We start from the raw sequence: 19,824 nt of genomic DNA, 5'->3' as shown, positions 1-19,824 counted from the left end.
ATATATATGTTTAATAAATATGAAATAAAAAAATATTTATTTAACTTTCATTAATTATTTAATTATTATAAGTTAATTTAAGTAATTTTAAGTATATTTTAGTAATTAATTATTAATATTAATTTAATTTAACACTGTTTTTAGTAAATACAATATTTTTTACAACTATATTTTTGTAAATGATATTTTTAACTCTATATTTTTGTACTTACCTGTTTGTAGATAGAAACTCGATATTTTGACTGTCGATATTTTCTCAACGATATTTTTGATGGTCGATATTCTTTCAGTCGATATTCTTTCAGTGATCCCTGTTCCACATTTGTGGTGGCCGACTACAGGACTTAGGCCCATTAAATGTCTCAAAGTAGGTTGGACTTCCCTCGGAGCTGCAGCTCGTACTACGTAATTAGCAATGTAACTCTCTTTTTTGAATGCAAAAAGAGGTGGTTCACGTAGGTTTTCTTCCAGGTTTTTAATAAGATGCCAGTTTTGTCCAATAATTTATTTTAAGTTTATTGGCGTTGGGGCAAAAAGTGGTGACGCACACTTGGCGTTTTATTTGAGGTTTAATTCTGCGTTCCAAAAGGCACTCCCTAGGGGTCCAACTCGCTTGTTTCTTTGCATTTCGCACTCATTTTCTGGGATATCCGCGGTCACATAATTTAGTTACCAGGTTCCCAGCATGCAAGTTGTAATCTTCATTAAACAAACAATTTCTGCAAATACGCAAAAATTGGCCATATGGCAGGTTTTCTTTCATGCTTCGCGGATGGTTGCTTGAGAACATTAATGCCTTATTCCTGTCTGTTGCCTTCGTAAAGAGTGAAGTGGCTAATTTGCCTTCAGCAGGGAACATCTCCACATCTAGGAACGGTATTTTATTGGCCGAGTACGAAATGCTGAACTGGATGTCAGCTGTCCTAGCATTTAGCCATTTGTGGAAGAGTAAAAGTTTCTCCTCGCCGCCTGTCCAAGTCATAAAAACGTCATCTATGAAACGTAGCCACGTTCCAATGTGTTCTTTGAATGGATTGTTGTTGTGAACAAAGGTGTCTTCATACAGGGACATAAATAAAACAGTAAAGTTCCTAGAGGAAGGGAAGGAAGGGAAGGGAGGAGACGGTCACTAAGGAAGGGGATAGTGCTCAATTGGAGGACAACCCCTAGGTATCCAATTTGTTGGATATAATGGCCTCACACACCCTTGCGAGTGTCATGCTTCATCATCGGCAATGCTCCTCGTTGGGAAGGCGGTGCAATGCCCAACGGGCTCACCCTCACGAAGCCTCCCTGACCCGCATAGCTACAGGCACTTCCTACTCACGTTAAACAAAACGACTGGGGTATTACATCAGAATCACTGGCTCGCTCTTACGCAGCTTTCCTGACCCGCACAGTTACGGGCACTTGCTACTCACGTTAAGCAAAGCGACTGGGGCGAATTATCTCAGAATCGCCTGCCGCGCAAAGCGCAATGGCTCAGCATTTACAAGTCTTTTTTCCCCCCCTTGGAAGAGATATGAAACTGGGAACGTCTTTAGACTCAATATGTCTATATTAAATTACCAGTGCACACGCCCTGTTCACCGGACCCTGGTAACAAACGGGTCATGATCAGTTGGTTATGCTTCTGTATTTGAACACCAGTGGCGCCATTTACACATATGGTTCACTGGAGGCCCTTGCCAAAGGCCTTTTACCTCGAGCCCAGAGCGCCCACTGTCCACTATCAGTTAGCGCCCCTTCCATTTTAGCCCAGGCACCAATTCATGGCCTCTAATCTTGCATGTTGAGCAGAGAGAGAGAGAGGGGGGCTCCACCTTCAAGTGAATCTCATGTATCAATCAATCAGGGACTATGCAGCGGTTGTTCTTGTTCCTTAATCCTACTCTTAACCTACATGGGGGAGAATTCAGTAGCTACCCGTACTAGGTGCAACCGGGTAACATTGATAATACATGCTCTGTAGCGGGGCACGTGTACAACACCCCTTGTGAACGGTACCATTCATATACACTGGCTTCCCTCCTCAGCCTTAATACCATTGGCTTCTCGCCCGATGCCAGATCCACTGGGTACTGCTGACACCCCTTAAGCCTAACCCTTAGGTGAGTAACACCAACACCTATTCCAAGGATATGTGATATAGTTCTACTGGATACTGCTGCTTTGAGTTTTTAACCTGTTTTTAACCACATACTAGTCACTTTTTTCACTAGTATGTCACTTACGCACAGTGTGTTCACGGTCACTACAGGGTCACATATTGTTAGTTACCTGTTGTAATGTTCTCCTTTGTCTCCCACATTTTTAGGCAAGAGCAGTGTCATACAGGTAGTACAACTAATGTGCTTTATTTAAACTGATACTAACTATTAGATCATGTTTTGTAGATTTTAGTTTCCCACTAGGTCCTGAAGAATCGCTGTCAATGCACTAGAAGCGAGAAACATGTTGACCACACCTTTTGCACTTTAGCCCTGGATCACTCTGGGAAACCATAGTTCCCATGAGTACCGGCTATCCTTGATTTTACTTGTGGCAGAGGACCACCAGAATAAAATTGTTTCCGGTACCTTGAGCCGCATTTTACCCTCACCCACACTATCTACTCTTTCCTGGCCCCTCACCCTCACTTCACCATAAGGCAGTTGGATAAAAGATCTCTGATAAAGAGCCCCTCTTTGAGGTGAGCCTGTTGGGCATTGCACCGCCTGCCCAACGAGGAGCATCGCCGATGATAAAGCATGACACTCGCAAGGGTGTGTGAGGCCATTATATCCAACAAATTGTATACCATGGGGTGGTCCTCAAATTGAGCACTAGCCCCTTCCTTAGTGACCGTCTCCTCCCTTCCCTTCCTTCCCTTCCTCTAGGAACAGCCCAGTCACCTCTTTTGTTGCTTACATACTTAGGGCTACGACTGTGGCCGGACCTTCCATTCTCCTTTCAGTGAATGGCAATTTAAGCCCTACTGGATCACAATTGATCCCTTTCTTCCCCTACTTGTTGTTACACATGAATAAAACAGCCAGCTCCGGGGCGAAAGGACATCCCATCGCCACCCCTTTCGTTTGAAAAAAGAATTCCTTGCCGAAGCAGAAGTAGTTCTTTCTAAGAACAAAGGATGCCAAATCTACTAGAAACTGAGTTGGTACCTGGACTGGTCTAACTCTTAAATCCAGATAGTGGGAAAGCACTGCCACTGCTTCATCCTGGGGAGTTGAGGTGTAAAGTGAAGTTACATCCATTGTTACTAGTAAATCGATCCCTCTGTTGAAATTGACATTATCAAGTTTATTAATGAAGTCAGTGGTGTCTTGTAAGTTTGAAACCACAAGATTCATAAATTCCTTCAAGAAGCAATCCACATATTTAGCGATAGGTTCGAGTAGTCGGCTGGGCTCGGCGGCTCGGCTCGGCGGCTCGGCTGCTCGAAAAAAAACGGAAACCGAGAACGAAAGCGGCCTTTCATTTTTTCATTTCCGACCACCCCAGGCTGGGCTCTGTGAAAGTTGGGGACGGAGAACGGAGCTTTTCTGGCGTCTGAAAGCAGCTTTTCACTTTCTAATCGGAGGGCTGGACTTGATTGCTCCCGGCTGGTGGAAAGGCGTCGCCCACCCTCGAGCGGGCTCTAGCAGAGGGGGGAATGCTTGACAGACGCTGATACCGCTGGAGTTCGGCTTGAGCAGATTGTACAAAACTCAACTTACATCGCCACGTAGAAACTGGGAAAGATACAATTATATCGTGCTGCTCCACTAATCTGCTACAATTTGCTACAAGCTATCCCAGCATCAACATCAGGCGGTGATACGAATGTTGCTGAATTTTTTTGAGTTCAACCGGCGGTCACCGCTGTGGCGTGCTACACTCTGTCTGTGCTGGGCACAGAGTAACGTTTTTCCTGGCAGAGGTGGCTCACGGAAGAAAAAGAGGACACCGCTTCCACCTTCTATTACCACACGCAGTAACAGGAAAACTGTCCTTGGGTCTGAGTTGAGTAACGCGGCGCAAGAGAACGAGAAGATTGAGATGGCAGAGGCAGCACCATCGATCTCTGGCAAAAAAACCACTACTAAACAGGGTAAGAACTCTAATAAAGGGGCTACTGCTAAATCTAATGAATCCATTGGCATAAAAAGTCCAGTATTTCAAACTTTACCAAATTTGTTTGAAAAGCATGCTGCAAGAAAGAAAGTAACTGACACTGATAACCAAAATACTGAGTTAGTTGATATAACTGCAGTACAACCTATTAATCAACTATCTGTAAACGGTGACAATCAACGTAATCCTATTAATTCTGCCACTGTGGCCGCTACTCAGTCACCGCTGGACTCATCAAGGAGTGGTGTTATGGGACTTGTAGTTCCAGCTTTGGGTGGTGCTATTATCAATAGAGCATGCTCTCTTCCATCGCTGGCATTACTATTGAATGAAGCCCCAAATGAAACAGTGAAAGAAACTATTGTTCAGCAACATGGTCAAGAGCTCCCTGAAACTTTCTATTCACTATCAGAACTTTCATCCGATGAAGTGAATAAAGACTGGGCAGATCTTAGTGGCGAGAGTATATCCTCTGTGAGCGAGACTAGTGTGAGCCCTGATAATGCCAACGCGGCTACCACCATAAAAAAGAAGCGGAGAACAAAGAGACTTTCTTGTACAACGAGCCAAGGGGCTGCCTCTAATATACTAAATAATACGGTTAACAACACGAATTACCCATCTTCTAAATCTGCTGCTCCTGCTGCCTATGACACTTTAGGGTCGAGTCATAATGTCACGCAGGACCCTAGTTCACAGCAGGAGAATAGTGATGAAATCACGTTGAAAACAATATTCGACACCATGATGTGCCATAGAGCAGAAAGTAAGGCCGAGAATCAACGTACGCAAATGACATGTGCTAAAGTAAAAAACGTAGTTAGACGTGCAATGAAATTATGCTCTGAGACTGCTGACAGGGTCACCGAAGCAGAGGCCAGGATAGCTATACTTGAAGAAGAATGTATGGCCCAAAGACAAGAAGTGGGAGACTTTAAAGTACAGAAGGATGATCTATCCGATAAACTGGCTAGCTTGGAAAACCAGGCCCGCAGAAGTAATTTGCGTTTTTTGGGGATTCCAGAAAATAAAGAAGGAGGGGACCCGAGGAAGTTTATTATTAACCTTTTGATTGAAGCTTTTCCAGAAGTTACTGACTGGGACTGGGCTCGTGAAATACAACGAGCGCACAGGTTCCCATTTATAACTAGGAAACCGCGACAAGGTCAGGAAAACTATCCCAGGGCCATATTGGTCTCATTTAATAATTTTCTTGCCCGAGAACTGATTTTGCAAAAGCCAGACCAGATAAGAAAGCGGATGGTCTTGGCTGTAAGTTTTTTGTGAGACCAGACTATTGCCAAGCAACTGTGGCTCAACGTTGGCAACTGAAACAACTAATTCCTGATTTCCAAAAGAAGGAAGTAGCAGTATTTTTGCAGGGCCCTGCAAAACTAAAGACAGTATATAAGGGCCAAACGAAATACTTTATCTCTACTATCAAAGCTAAAGAGTATCTGGACTCTCTCTGAATAAATGAGAAGGATTGTAATGTATAGTAGGATAAACTTAGATCCTGGGCATAATTATATTGTTTAATAATTACTCAAACATTGGACTATTATCTCCTTTATACTCTTGTCTTGTTTTTCTGCCTCTCGGTATTTCCTGTATTTCCTCCTTAGTTTGTCTTTCCTTCTTCCCCTCTTTTTTTTTTTTTTTTTTTTTTTTTCCTTTTTCTTCTTTTTTCTTCTTCCTTACTTTTTCTTTAGCAAGGACGCCATGGGTTAGGGACACGGCACCCATACGTTTCAGGAACTGATAGTTCCTGTGCCTCATGTAGTGGGGAGGGTGGGGGGAGGGGTTCGGGGATCAAGGGTGGGGGTGGGTAAGGGTAAGGGTTGGTGGTGGGGGTGTAAGGCAGAGGTGCTCAATGCAGGGATGATTGCAAGGCATTTAAATGATACTATTAAGGAACAATTATTTGTGATGCTGGTCGATAAATTTCTTTTTTTTTTTTACATTTTTGACATGCATAAAAAGGTGAAAATATGTACTATCAATATTAATGGTCTTAACGACGTCAAGAAGATCGCTATGTTTCGAACAATGCTCCAGGTGTTGAATATTGATCTGTTATGTATACAGGAAACCCATATTTCATGGGACAAACGCTCTCTTTTGAATAATTTGGGACTGGAAGTTTTGATTACCTCTAAACAAATGGGTATCAAAAGAGGTGTAGCAATTTGCATGCGAAAGGGAGTAGGGAACTGTATAAAAACACTTTCCGATAAATGGGGCAGATGGGGACTGGCCGAGCTAAAAATTGGAAGTTGTAAATTTACTTTATGTTGCATCTATGGCCCTAACCTGGATGACGCCGACTTGTTTAATACTATGAATACAGAGCTGTCAACTTGGACTCAACCGATTATAGTTTGTGGAGATTTAAATATACACATACCAGCTAGTTGGAATATTCGATCAACGAAGAGATATACGGGCCGAAAGGTTAAATCATATAAAGCTCTTAGAGATCTAGTACTTAGTAATGGCCTAACTGATGTCTGGAATAAATTTCATTCTAATGATCCCGGATATACTTTCTTTTCTACTCCTCATCAAAAATTTGTCCGTTTAGACTATTTTTTTGTATCATTAGTTCTTTTAGAAAAAATTCGTATTGAGATATTACCACAAGTTATTTCAGATCATAACCCAATAATGGTTGAGATACAATTTTCTGTAGACTGCCAAAATGTCATTAGACCCTGGTCATTTCAAAGAAATCTATTATTAGACGAAGATTATCTTCAAAATATGGTCAATATTATTAAAGATTATTTTCTGATTAATAATGACACTGCCTCTCCACAAGTAGTCTGGGACTCTTTTAAATCTATTGTACGGGGTGAGACTATTAGTTTTGCAAACTATAAGAGGAAAAAAAATCAAACAGATTTCAGGGATAAGCTAAATAAGATTAGACAGATCGAGCTGGATTTATCTATCGCATGCAAAAATAAGGCTAACATAGAGGATGTACAAAGGCGATTAACCATCGAACGTTCAGGTCTCCGCACGCATATTGCTGAAGAAGTAGCGGCAAAATTTAAACAATATAAAACGGAACGCTACGAATTGAGCGAACGTACGGGAAAAATTTTAGCCCAGCGATTACGACAAAAGTCATCGTATAATGAAATACAATGCGTTAAAGATACAAATGGGATTCTCTGCGAAAGCAGGGAAGGAATATTAGCGGCGTTTCAGGGTTTCTATAAGATGTTGTATAATGACTTTAATAATGAAATTGATAAGACTCTGGATCCCATAGACTACCTCCAACTCACTAACCAACCCTCTTTGTGTATAGATGACATAGATCTATTTACTAGCCCAATAAGTTGGGAAGAGATCGAAAGGGCCATTATGAGTCTTGCTGCTGGTAAAGCCATGGGGCCTGATCAGATTCCCCTCGAATTCTATCGGACATTTAGGTTTTTGCTGAAACCAGAGCTGATAAAAATTTTTAATGTGGCATTTCAAGATAAAGCTCCTGATTCCTGGTCTATAGTTACCATAGTTGTATTTGTTAAAAAGAATAAAGATCCAAAGGAATTAGGTTCGTATCGTCCTATTTCTTTGATTACAGCTGACAGCAAGATCTACTCCAAAATTCTTGCAAATAGATTAAACGATGTTATGCCGGGTTTAGTTTCTAACATTCAACATGGGTTTATAAAACATAGGGACACCACAGATCACGTGAAACGGGTTATTGCACTATTGGATTGGGCTCAGGCAAAGGAATCCCCAGTCGGAATTATCTTGCTTGATGCTGAAAAGGCGTTCGACAGAGTCGACTGGGGGTTCCTTTGGTCTGTGCTAAAATGGAAGGGTTTTCCACCACAATTTATTAAAGCTATACAATCACTTTATCTTAACGCACAGGGTGTTATAAGACTAGGTACGGATATTTCTAACCCATTCTCGATCACAAGGGGGACCAGGCAAGGATGCCCTTGCTCTCCACTTTTATTTGCACTTTATTTAGAACCTTATTTAAATAGACTAATCACAGAACCTGGTATTCCATCTGTTCGTCTTCATGAGAAAGACCACAAAGTTTTAGCTTACGCAGACGACGTGGCCATCGTAACTTCTGACTCCTCTTCTGCACTACCTAAAATAATAGAAATTGCTAGCGAATTTGGTAAACTGTCCGGATACAAATTAAACATCTCAAAAACCCAAATTATACATTCTAAAACTGGTATACCCACCGATATTCCTATCAATGATACTGCTACATACCTCGGTGTAACTATATCATCGAAAGTAGAAGATATTGTTGGACTCAATTTGGATCCATTACTTATATCTACTAATAGAACCCTAGAAAGAATAAATAATTTACATCTATCTTTATTTGGACGGACTAATGTTATTAAGATGCTGATTTTCCCAAAATTTCTTTATTTGTTCCGAACCATTCCCTTATTTTTTTCTATGCTTCTTTTTAACAAAATAGATAGGATGCTGTCTAGATTTTTATGGGGGTATCGTCGCTCAAGGAGATCGCTAAAATGGTGCACTTTACCACAAGGATGTGGCGGGTTGGGACTTCCGAACTTTAGAGTGTACTATTGGGCTATAACTCTCAAAACAATTAAGGTTTTATTATTTCATGATCATGTTAATGAAATTTTTGTTTCACCCTCCATTTACGAAATGCTTATGGGTACTCACGCACGCCAATGTTTATTGATTTTTATGGAACAGAGCTATTACAAAAAAACAAAATTTAAGGTCTTTCTTTCTGCTTTTTTGGTTTGGAGACAAATCAATAAAGCTTTACGGATAATTTCAAAATATAATTTCTATTCACCCATCTGCTGTAATATACCAATACCTGATATCCCTGAGGATGCTCCTACGAATCGATTTCGTTTGGGACAGATACATTCAATTGGGCAACTCTACCATAATGGGGCTTTGATGTCCTTCTCCGAACTCCATGATATATTTGGCCTCGATAGAAAGGAATTTTTTAAATACCTACAAATCCGTAGCTTTTTGGGGAAAAAAAACCTTTTATATAATGACGAAATGGAGGCTAACGCTGTTATGGAGAGTGGTAGGAGGGATAGCCGTATTGGCACAATATACCAATTAATGGTCAATAGGTTGCACGATGATCTCGACCAACAAACACAAAAATGGGAAAGGAAGCTGTGTATAGAAGGGATAGATCTGGCAAGGGCATTTGAGACTAGCAACAAAATATTAATCAATAGTTCTCTTAAAAGCCAACATTATATGGCTTGCTTAGATCTTTACTATACGCCGGCAAAACTGGCCAAATGGAAAGCTACTAAAGGCACTAACTGCAGCCGATGTGGTACTGTAGCAGCAGATTCTTGTCATATGTTTTTTAGCTGTTCTAAATTAATTGTATATATTAATAGAATAGAAAAGTTTTTGACTAATTTGCTCAATATTAATATCAAGCTATGTCCATCTGTGATTATTTTTGGTTTATATTTTCCATCCAAGAGTCTAACGGCTGACCAAGAATATTTCATGTTTATCGGAATGTCTATCTATCGTTTCTGTATTACCTCAAGATGGTTAGATGTCGATCCACCATCTTTCGAACAATGGCTGGGTAAGCTGTTAGATGTGTATAGAATGGACAAAGCAGTGTATAAATTGAAAGGACAGAGAAAGAGAATACTTGCTAGGAAATTATGGTCTCCTATTGATAATTGGATTTAATTTAACAATGTTTCTTTGGTTTATTTTCTCGTCTCTGGTTCTTCTAATAATGTATCGACTGCTACGTGAATGAGCATTATTATGTCAAATTTAAAATGTTTCTTTTTCATCCCTGTACCTTGTATGCCTCTGCCATTGAAAACAAATAAAAAAAAATAAAAAAAAAAAGGTTCGAGTAGTGAATCGCACCCTGCCACAATTGGTCTTCCCGGGGGGCTCGTTTGGTTCTTATGAATCTTTGGCAAGATGTAAAACATGGGTATCTTCGGGTGTTTATTTTGCAGAAATTCGTATTCCTTGGGGCCTAGGAAGCCTTGTTCGAACCCTTCCTGTATAATGGAAAATAGCTGATTCTGCAATTCAATAGTTGGATCCTTAGCAATTTTACGATAACACGCCGGGTCATTGAGTTGCCTCATTACCTCTGCGGTGTATTGCGTGGTATCCCAAACAACAATGGACCCGCCTTTATCTGCTTGCTTTATAGTAATTGTAGGGTCATTCCGTAAGGTGGTTAAAGCAATAGTCTATTCCTTAGAGATGTTCTGTTTGACAAACTTTTTTTGTTTTTCCATATCAGAAATAGCGGACAAAACAGTCTTTTCAAACAACATTATTTCTTTAGGTATTTTATTGCCTGGAGGACAAAAGGTAGATTTCTTGCATAGCCCAGTCACTTCAGATGGTATTATAGATGTGCTGTCAGCGAAAAACTTAGTTAGTCGTAGTTTACGACAGAATTCGATGAATTCTGTTTTCATCTTTACAAAATCCGTTTTTTTGGATGGCACGAATGACAATCCTTTAGCGAGGACACTCTCTTCTGCATCAGTTAGAATTCTTGCAGATAAATTGAAGATCGGGGACGTCGCACATTTTTGTAATGTTGGCGGCGGGTTGTCATTTCCCACGGTTGTGTATATCTTGCCCTTGCTCTTGGTCTGGATTGGCCTCTCCCTAAACAAGAATTTGAAGTTGAGCCCTGTTGTTGTTGGGGCTGATTCCATTGGCGGTTCCTATTGGGTCTACTGTTGCTGTTGTCGCTTTCGCCTCCAGAGGAGGATGATGTGTCGGAAAAAGTTATAAATTGGTTCAGCGATCTTCCACGATTATCCGGTAAATAGCGTCGTGAATCCGATTTTGTGTAAAAATCCACTTGTAGAAAGGATATACGTTTTCTAAAGAAGAAATATTTTTGTCTTTTTCGAACGGGTTATTCTTCTGAGTGATGGTATAGTCCTTAAATTCCTGGATTTCTTTGTCCACTTTTTCTAATAAAGCCTTAGAATCTGTTATTGTTTGGTTATTAGATATTTCTGATTCCAACTTTGCAATTTCCTCTAGTTATTGTAATGAGATCCGAGCTGCAGTTTCAATAGTAAGGACCATAAGGTCCCTACTACACTTAGTTTCAATGCAACTAAATCCTTTTTTGAATAACGGGTCTTCGGTAAAAATTACCGGAATATTCTTGATTTGCAGCATGCCTAGCACAGCAGCGCATGTGCTGCCCAGGCTCAACCTAAAATTCAGAGATGTGGGATGTTGGAACCGGGCCTTTTTGGCTGGTTCACCCCTGAACGTTTTGCTTTTGATGGCGACCTGGCGTTTGTGATTTCTGGCTTGGCGCACTTTTTCCCTGTGTCCCAGGGTAAAGTGCTTGCGTGTAGTGAGGCTGGCCTGCCCTCCCATAGGAATGCATGGGGAATGTATGTGACCGTGTTAGTTCCTGATGCGTGGGGAGTGCAGGCTCGAGTTTGGTATGTGCGAACTCGTGAGATTGAATGCTGCGCAATGATGTGTGTGGCGTGAATGGGTCTAGTGTGGAAGTGCCACTTCCAGACATGGGTGTGCGTGTGCAGTGAGTGTGCTGGCATGTGATTGGCTGGAGATGGCTGGTGAGCCTGGCTCCAGGAGTCTGGATGGGTCTGCCCCGGTGGTGAGTGGAGAGATTAGCATGCTGATGTGAGGGAGGGGTGCACCTAGGACCTCAATAGGGCTGGCCTTTCCCCACACAATGCTGGCTCCGCCCCCTGTGGTGCGACTGATGACCCTAGCCTAACTAGTGAATAGGAAGGGTGGCTGGGCACATCAAGAGTGCTCCAAAACCAGATGCGACTGGTTTCTCTCCCACCCTACAACCAGACAAAGGTTTTCACTATATAAAAATGGGCTGTGTCCCTTTACAAAGTGTTCTCTTCCTGGATCCTTTTGCTGAGGGGGCTGCTGCTGGGCGCCAGGGGGACCACCACTGGGGATTGCCTCCCTGCCTAAGAGGACCCTGTGAGCTGGCTCTGGGCCCAGCCTTGCCCCCCCCACCTCCTGAAGGACTTTGTGCTGGTCCCTGGACTTTTGGGATACTAGCGCCTGGAAGCGCTTTATTTTGCCCAGCGCTTGAGAGCGCTTCATTCTGCCTAGCGCTAGGGAGCGCTTTTTGTTCTCAGCCGGTGCCCACCCGGCATTTGTCCCGTTCATTTGCCGATATTTTAAAGTCCCCTGGCAGGCGCCCACCCCGCCAGGGACCTTGCCGCTATTTCTTTTGGACCCCAAGCGAGTGCCCACCTCGCTTCATATTTAAATTACCGAGGGAGCCTACCCCTCGTGTGTTACCCCTCCAATTCACCGCCGCAGCCCAGGAGTGTGCGCAGACCCTGCCAGGCCGCTCCGGCGCGTTGGAGGAAGCCGGCATCCTCTCCACCGGGGCTCCCATGAGAGAGAGAGAGAGACCCAGAGAGCGAGCAGATTGCCGGGAGAGGAGAGCGGCTGGAAGCACAGGCGGGGCTCCGGTGCTGAAGAAGAGCCCCGCGCTGCTCGAGGAGGAAAGGCCCCGAGTGCAGGACTGACCCGAGGAGTCCTACAGAGCCGGTGAGAGAGGCACGGTACTGTTTGGGGCAGAAGGGGGCGTCGGGGCCCCCCCCAGTGTGCTCCCTCCGTGCGGGCATAATTGTTTTCGAGCCTAAGAGGCTCCCGGGGGCAGTATTGTAGTTCGAGTCCCCCGAGAGGGACTCCACCAAATCGGGGCAACTAGTTGTTTGAGTCCACGAGGGGCTCCGGGGTTCAGTATTGTTAGAGGGGGCGTCGGGGCACATTGCTGGTGCCCGCCCCCTCCTGCTAAGTGCTCCTCCTGATTTGGGGCCATTGTTCTGAGTCCCCCGAGCGGGACTGCCCCGTTATTAAGGGCATTTTGTTTATTTAGAGCCCGAGAGGCTCTACCTACATTCAGGGGGCATTGTTGGGTGATAGAGCGGCCCAGGCAGACAGCGGGCCGCTCCCCCATTGTTGCCACATTTGCTCGAGCCGAGAGAGGCTCAGGGGGCCATTCTGTTTGTTTAGAGGCACAAGGCTCTTGGGGGACACGAGTGCTTTGGCCAGAGCCTGCGAGGCTCCACCGTGTTGGCCACATCTTGTCTCCACAGCTGCCCAGCACTTAGTGGGCAGCTGCTCCGTTTAGGCCTCTGACATTTGGGAGAGTTCTTGTGTTGTGCCCTTGCGGGGGGGGGTACAGGTTTGGCCCTATGTGTTTTGCGCAGATGTGATTTCCTGCCTAATGTGATGGATGCAATGCTTTTGCCCATGCCTCTAAATATGTGTTTTTATGCCTAGGGGGTTGTTTGCCCTAGAAGAGTGATGCCAGTAAGGTCATGGTGCCCTGCGTGATATTTACCTAAGGTGTTTTAGGATTACGTAGGTGGTGTTTACCTGTTACCAGTGAGTACTGGTTGTGTGCTATATGCGCTGTTTTGGTACTACAGTATGATTACGTTCTACGTGCTAATTCTAAAAGTGATTATTCCTGACAGTGGTCCATGTGGCCCTGTCCTGTTCACCTATCCCCTGTAAATTCTGACTGTGCCCATGGCACCTTGTAAAGTATATGTTTATTATCTAATGTTTGTGGTATAAAACAAAGACTATTTTTTATATATACCCTTGTGTGGAGTTTCCTTTGTGGTGGGCCTTGGGTGTTGTTGCTGGGTGCGCGCGCAAACGCTTTACACATCGCCTCTGAGATAAGCCTGACTGCTCGTGCCAAGCTACCAAGGGGGTGAGCAGGGGTTATCTTGGCGGGTAACTTCCTTGCCCTGACTAGAGTGGTGGTTTTTGCCTGGCTTTGGCGCAAGCCTCAGCCAACCAGAAATTCCCATTTCTAACATGGGATAAGGAGTGTGGAATATGGAGTGATGGTTGGGAAATGAGTGGTGTCCGATGAGAAACAGGACGTCCTAAAGTGGATACAGTACATTGCTTTTTGTTAGATCTGGAAATGTTAGTCTGATCTCATTACACAATTTTTACTATCCCTGAGTCACTATAACTCAAAATAGAGTCTACTCCAATCTCTCAACATCTCACTATTTTCATCTAACTCGTTCCTTATTATCTCACCATATGCTGCATTGTGTCTTTCTTCTCCTTCAACCTATATGTAGAAAATACATTAATCCTGATTTCGAGTTGGGTGGTAATTAAACATTCTCCATTCCTGGAGCAATTTCTACCTCAGAGGCGAGTCCACTGATGGTATTTCCTTCACTACCATGGTAGTATGTGAAGGAAAATCAGAGGATTTTCTTACACTACTGAATTCTTAACCAAGCTGTATCATCCACTAATAGGTTTTTCTTCCTTTGTCCGGTTTTCACACTAACCTAGAAGGAACCCCTGAACACGGTTTGGTCATGCTAAGGGTCAGTTCTGTTTCACTGTGGTATCCGAGTTTTTAATAAGTATTTTTACCTCCTCTCTATCTAAAACCCTATTACACAGGCTTCCTGTGATTGATTCTAACTTTCTAGAAACAGCAACCAATAGACTATCAGTTATGGCAACATGTAGACACCGCCTCCAGTGTTTCTAAAGTGAACCTGTATCACACCCTCTTCCCTCACAGTCTTCAATTGCCCCTCTTCCCACAAGGCTGGTCCCCATCTCCTCTCACCTTGACTTGTAGCAGTCTGTACTGTGAAAGCATTGATGGAGGAGGGTCTTCTACTCTTGATAATCTAATATATTTAACAGCAGGGAATTCATTCTTTATGTAGCCCTTGGCAAAGTTCTGTATCAACCCGGCAACGCCGCGACCCCTCTCCCCGGGTGCCACCCTCAGGCCTTCTGGAACAGCAGTGCTTCCGTCATCCACCAGGCAGATCGACTCAAAAGCGACCTAAACATGAGACAATGAGACAGACAGTGAAGGGAACAGTGAGCATCGTCAGACAGGAACAGCAGGGAGAACAAGTGCATACATTTAACGCAGTTGGGAGATCAGAGTCTTGATACAGTCAGAGCATGTAGAGAAACAGCCATCACTCACTCAGAACAGAGACAACAGGCACGATAATCCAGAAAGAACAAATACCTTGATATGGCCACAGTAGGGAGGCCCTTATACAGAGTTAGAAGAGAACCAGTTAATAAAATGAGTTCAAGAGAAAATGAATTAAATAAAAGTTGGACTTGGATAATAAACAGTCACAGCAAACTCAACAGAGACATTCACATACAAAGGAGAAAATACAGGGACCATCATATGGTAAGAGAAGAGAGAATTGAGGTCTACCACAGAGGAATAAGAGTGACAAGCAAGCAGAGAAGAGAAAACCGAGTTAATATTGTGAACATCAAACTAACAGAGTAAGGAGAGCAGAAGCCATCCTGCTTTGAGAGCAGAGAGATGAATATCACTCACTGAAAGCACATAGATCACAGACATCATACAGCCAATGTGTGTACAATACAATAGGACCCACAGCAGAAACAACATCTAAAAGTCACAAAAAGGAGAATGAAGACAGCATGTGGTCAGGGCATGAAGGCTGCAAACATCATGCATTCAAGCAGAAAGAAGAGAGACTATTAACATATCGAAAATAAAGAGCATTAGAGGAGTAAGGGTACAGACAATATATGCCATAGTACAGTCAAGGCAGAGAAAATGTCAATAATCTTATAATGTAAATGTGGAAAATAAAGAGAATTGGAGGAGTAAAAGCAGAGGGAACAAAGGGTTTCCGAAAAACATCCGACAGTCAGAGCAGCGAGATTATTTGTCAGTGAAATCTTGGAGATGAAAGAACAACACAGAATCACCTTAAGAAGGACTAAGCTCATCATGCATACAACAGAGGCAACTGAGGACACCATACAGTCAGTGCAATAACAGATGCAACATGTAGTCAGAAAAAGAAGTGCAGAGACTGTCATACAGTTAGAACAGAGAGAGTACAGGCATTTATACTGTCATATTGTGGAGAACTAAGACCATCACACAGGCAGGTCAGAAACAACAAAGAGCATACCACGGTCACAGCAAGGAGAAAAAAGACATCATGTCACCAGAAGAATAGGAAAAAAGGCTCCATGCAACCCCATGCAAACCCAGCAGGTAAAGAAAGAGGCAATGATACAGACAGAGCATAATGAACAGGAGCTGCCACAAATCACACGTGGAGACCAAAGAGCATCTTACAGTCGCAGTATGGAGCCATCATTCAGCGCATTCAGGGAGAACATTGCCATCAAACTGCAACCACAGGGGGAATGAACCATCATGCAACCACAGTATGTGCAACAGAGGCCTTCACACAACCAGAGTAGGGGGAAAAGAGCTCAACAACAGACAGGGACCAGAAAGTATCTTAAAGGTAACAGAGAGCAACATACACTCACAGAGAGAGAACTGTGGTCATCATCAAGCCAGAGCAGAGGGAACATAGGTGATTATATACCTTCATATAGACACAATAGGGTGACAGGGGCTATCATACATCCACAGTAGCTGTACTATCACACAGTCCCATAGCAGAAAGAGCCTGAGCCATCATACAGCGACAGCAGGAGGAACTGAGGGGCATATTACCAACAAGCAGTGATATTTATCGCTAAATAGGCTTAGCGACGATTTTTTTTATCGCTGAGCATTGCCGGAATTTATCGCTGAGATAACGTGCTTTTAGCAACGTTTATCTCCAAAGCGATAAATTTTCCGGCGATAGTGGCGAAATGCGTGAATATCGCTGAGAATACGATATTCACACATTAGCGACGAAATGCTCTTAGCCATGTTATCCACCTACCATTGGATAACGTGGCTAAGAACTGGTCTGGGCAGGTGTTAGTATTTGAAGATATTTGCGCTTAGCGCGAATATTTCCATCGCTACGCCTGCCTTGCTAATAGGCGATAGCGATGTTAGCGACTGTTTTCAGTCGCTAACAGTTTGGGTACCCCCACTTTGCATGTCATTAGCGACAAATATCGCTAACATGCAAAGCGGGCCCAAACCGCTCGCTATCACCTAAAAGCTGTCACTAACTGCTGTTAGCGACAGCTTGCTAATAGGGCGATAGAATTATCGCCGCTTAGCGACCGAAAACGGCCGCCAAAGGGGCGAAAATTCCCTATCGCCACCCTTGATAATATGCCCCTGAGTTCTTTCTGCAACAGTGCGATAGGAAAAGATATCAAACAGCTGCCATAGGAAGAACGGAGACCATCAGAAAGCTAAAGTAGCTGGAACAGAGGTCGTTATGTAGCAGCGATAGGGAAAACTGGACATCTTCCAGCCACCCTGGAGAAGAACAGAATTCATTGTACAACTAATGCAGGTGAAACAAAGAACCATGGCAGGTGAAACAAATGCCACATAGCAACCACCACATTGGGAACAAAGGCCACATGCAGTCACACAGAGGGCACGGATTGGTCAGAAGCAGAGGAGAGTTCATCAGACAGCTACAGCAGAGTCCAGCATGGCGTCACAGGAGGAAAACAGAGGCCAGCAGGAAGCCACAGGAGGAAAACAGTGGCCAACATGAAGCTACAGGAGGAAAACAGAGGCCAACATGAAGTCACAAAAGTCAGGGACGATACGAATTCTCATAAAACAGAGTTTATGGAGCACAAAGAACGTTTTACTGTTTGCTGTGTTCTTTATTGAATGGTGAAAATCAGCAAGAAAAACATGCAAGGGCTAAGCATTTAATAAAAAGAACGCATTTCTATTGCAAAATTCAGATTTGTGTTAATAAAGAACAGGAAAAGGATGTGATTTATTTTTGTAATATCGAAACTGGTAGGACACAGATGCCATTTATACAGGAGACAACTTCAGCCTTTTTAGGATAGACGTACATAAGGCAACGATGGGTGATGTTTAAACTGGACTAACTTGTACCGGGTCTCAATCATGCTCTGTGATGTTTAGGTGATGAGAAAACAAGCAGAGATTCCCATTCTAAGACCATCCACATGGTTTACTCACCACTTTTCCTTGGCGCTTGGCGACAAAGGTCCTGCGCTTGGTGTCCTGCAGCCAGCTGTGGTATCTGACCGGTAAGTAGTCTACGCCTTTATACACGTCTCCAGAAATGGCCATGACCCCCTCATAGTCCTCTTCAGTGGCAAGGCAGAAATCGAGCTGATGGTTCATTTCTGGTGCCCTGTGATCAGCCATGGATGCTGCTGCAGAAGCCTTTTCAGAGTCCAAATGAAGGCCTTCTCTCTCCAGTTCAAGGCTTGTTCCAGGAGAGGTTTGACACGCCCTGGAAGCTTACACTTGAGAGGCTCTCTTGAAGACTCAAACGTCCTATCCGGTGCAAGGATTTCACACTCCTCACCAATGCAAGCACTAACTCACTTGTCTCTCTTATACTTCTTAACACACTCCTCTTCCTTCCTTGCAGGTACTCACACTCACTTCCATTGAGCGAATTGAGGTTTTACGTATTGCTTCTGGTGTAACCTTTGGTCCTAAAACAAGTGGACAAAGTCCTGGAGTCATAAAAACAATGATTACATATAATGAACTCAGGTAAGTTAGCTTATATAAAAATCTAATTACAAAATCAGTGGCAAAAAAAAAGCATCAGCATTTCCAACCAGGGCTAACATTTGTGTTTTTTGATTAGAAATTATCAACTTAACAAAGCTTCTATGCATGCCTTTGGGAAATTACACAGTAAAGAAATAATAATTATAGTTTGTCCCATAGTTTCACATTGCAGTACAAAAATTTTGAATGCACAGTAATGTTTCGACACCCAGACCACAGAGATTTCACCGTCTTTTTTGGAATGGTACAGTACAACATTCACTAAATGCCGCTGGGGCGCAAAGTGGCCAAAACTGATGCACAAGTATTTTTTTTTATCAGTATTTGACATTTCAGTACATCATATATGGCAAAGCTATATGTCACCAAGTAGTGATTTCAATAAATCCTGTAGAGGATTATAGATATGAAATAACAGACCTCAGTACCTGTGTTTTTCATGTCAATATCCCAACATTGCAAACAGGGCCGTAACCAACAACCTAGGATTTAGGGACATGGCCCTCAGTGAGGATAAGAACATAAAATAATTGAACTAAAGGTTCACGAGCACTGTTGATCAGGGCCTTGGGTTAGGGTCTTCAACATGATGGGATTTTTTTGAAAATATGTTGCAAAGTGAGGTTAGATATTAATGCACACCATAGGTTCTGTTTAATTTTGTAGTTGTGCTACTTTTTCCTGTAGAGATTGTTTAGTACACTGTGGTTGGTATAAAAATGATTAACACTATTGTACTGTATTCATTGTTTATTGCTATTTTCATATTATTCTTCGCTGGAGATGTTTTGGTGAAATAAGTGCAAATTGTTGCCTTTTAAAGCACATTCATCAAACCCTATTATAATGCAACTTAAAGGCAACAGAGTAGTGGTGTGGTTTTAGTCTCCATTCTATATTTGACCAACACATTCTGTGATTCCAAAAGAATCCAATTCCTTCATATGACTTAAAATGCAAATACATGCAAGGCTGGTGTTTCATAAAGGTCATGGTTTCGTTACGAATTTGATATTAGCGAACCGTAACTAGTTAGTGCGGCAAGTACGAGTGCTTTCATCATGTTAGACCGATGGATTCACTACGTATTTAGGGATTTCGTTCTGAACCCTTGGGTTCCATTTTGTGTATGGCAGCCATTTTGTGGTTGCCCT

At 43.0% G+C, this 19,824-nt stretch overlaps 1 protein-coding gene across 1 annotated transcript in view; it reads right to left on the bottom strand.

Annotated features, from left to right (window-relative positions):
• The window catches only part of LOC144799729 (histidine N-acetyltransferase-like), a 39,965-nt gene extending 21,377 nt beyond the window's left edge, over positions 1 to 18,588 (bottom strand). Inside the window, exons 1-2 of the mRNA XM_078671245.1 lie at positions 18,101 to 18,588; positions 14,777 to 15,001 (exon numbers count right to left, since the gene is read on the bottom strand). Coding sequence (XP_078527371.1) covers positions 14,777 to 15,001; positions 18,101 to 18,292 — 417 coding nt within the window. The 5' untranslated portion in view covers positions 18,293 to 18,588. The remainder of the gene's footprint in view (positions 1 to 14,776; positions 15,002 to 18,100) is intronic.
• Between the last annotated feature and the right edge of the window lie 1,236 nt (positions 18,589 to 19,824).

This window comes from Lissotriton helveticus, chromosome 12 (assembly GCF_964261635.1).
Source record: "Lissotriton helveticus chromosome 12, aLisHel1.1, whole genome shotgun sequence".
Lineage (NCBI taxonomy): Eukaryota > Metazoa > Chordata > Amphibia > Caudata > Salamandridae > Lissotriton > Lissotriton helveticus.
The sequence above is the reverse complement of the archived record's forward strand: the minus strand, read 5'-3'. Positions and strand labels throughout refer to the sequence as shown.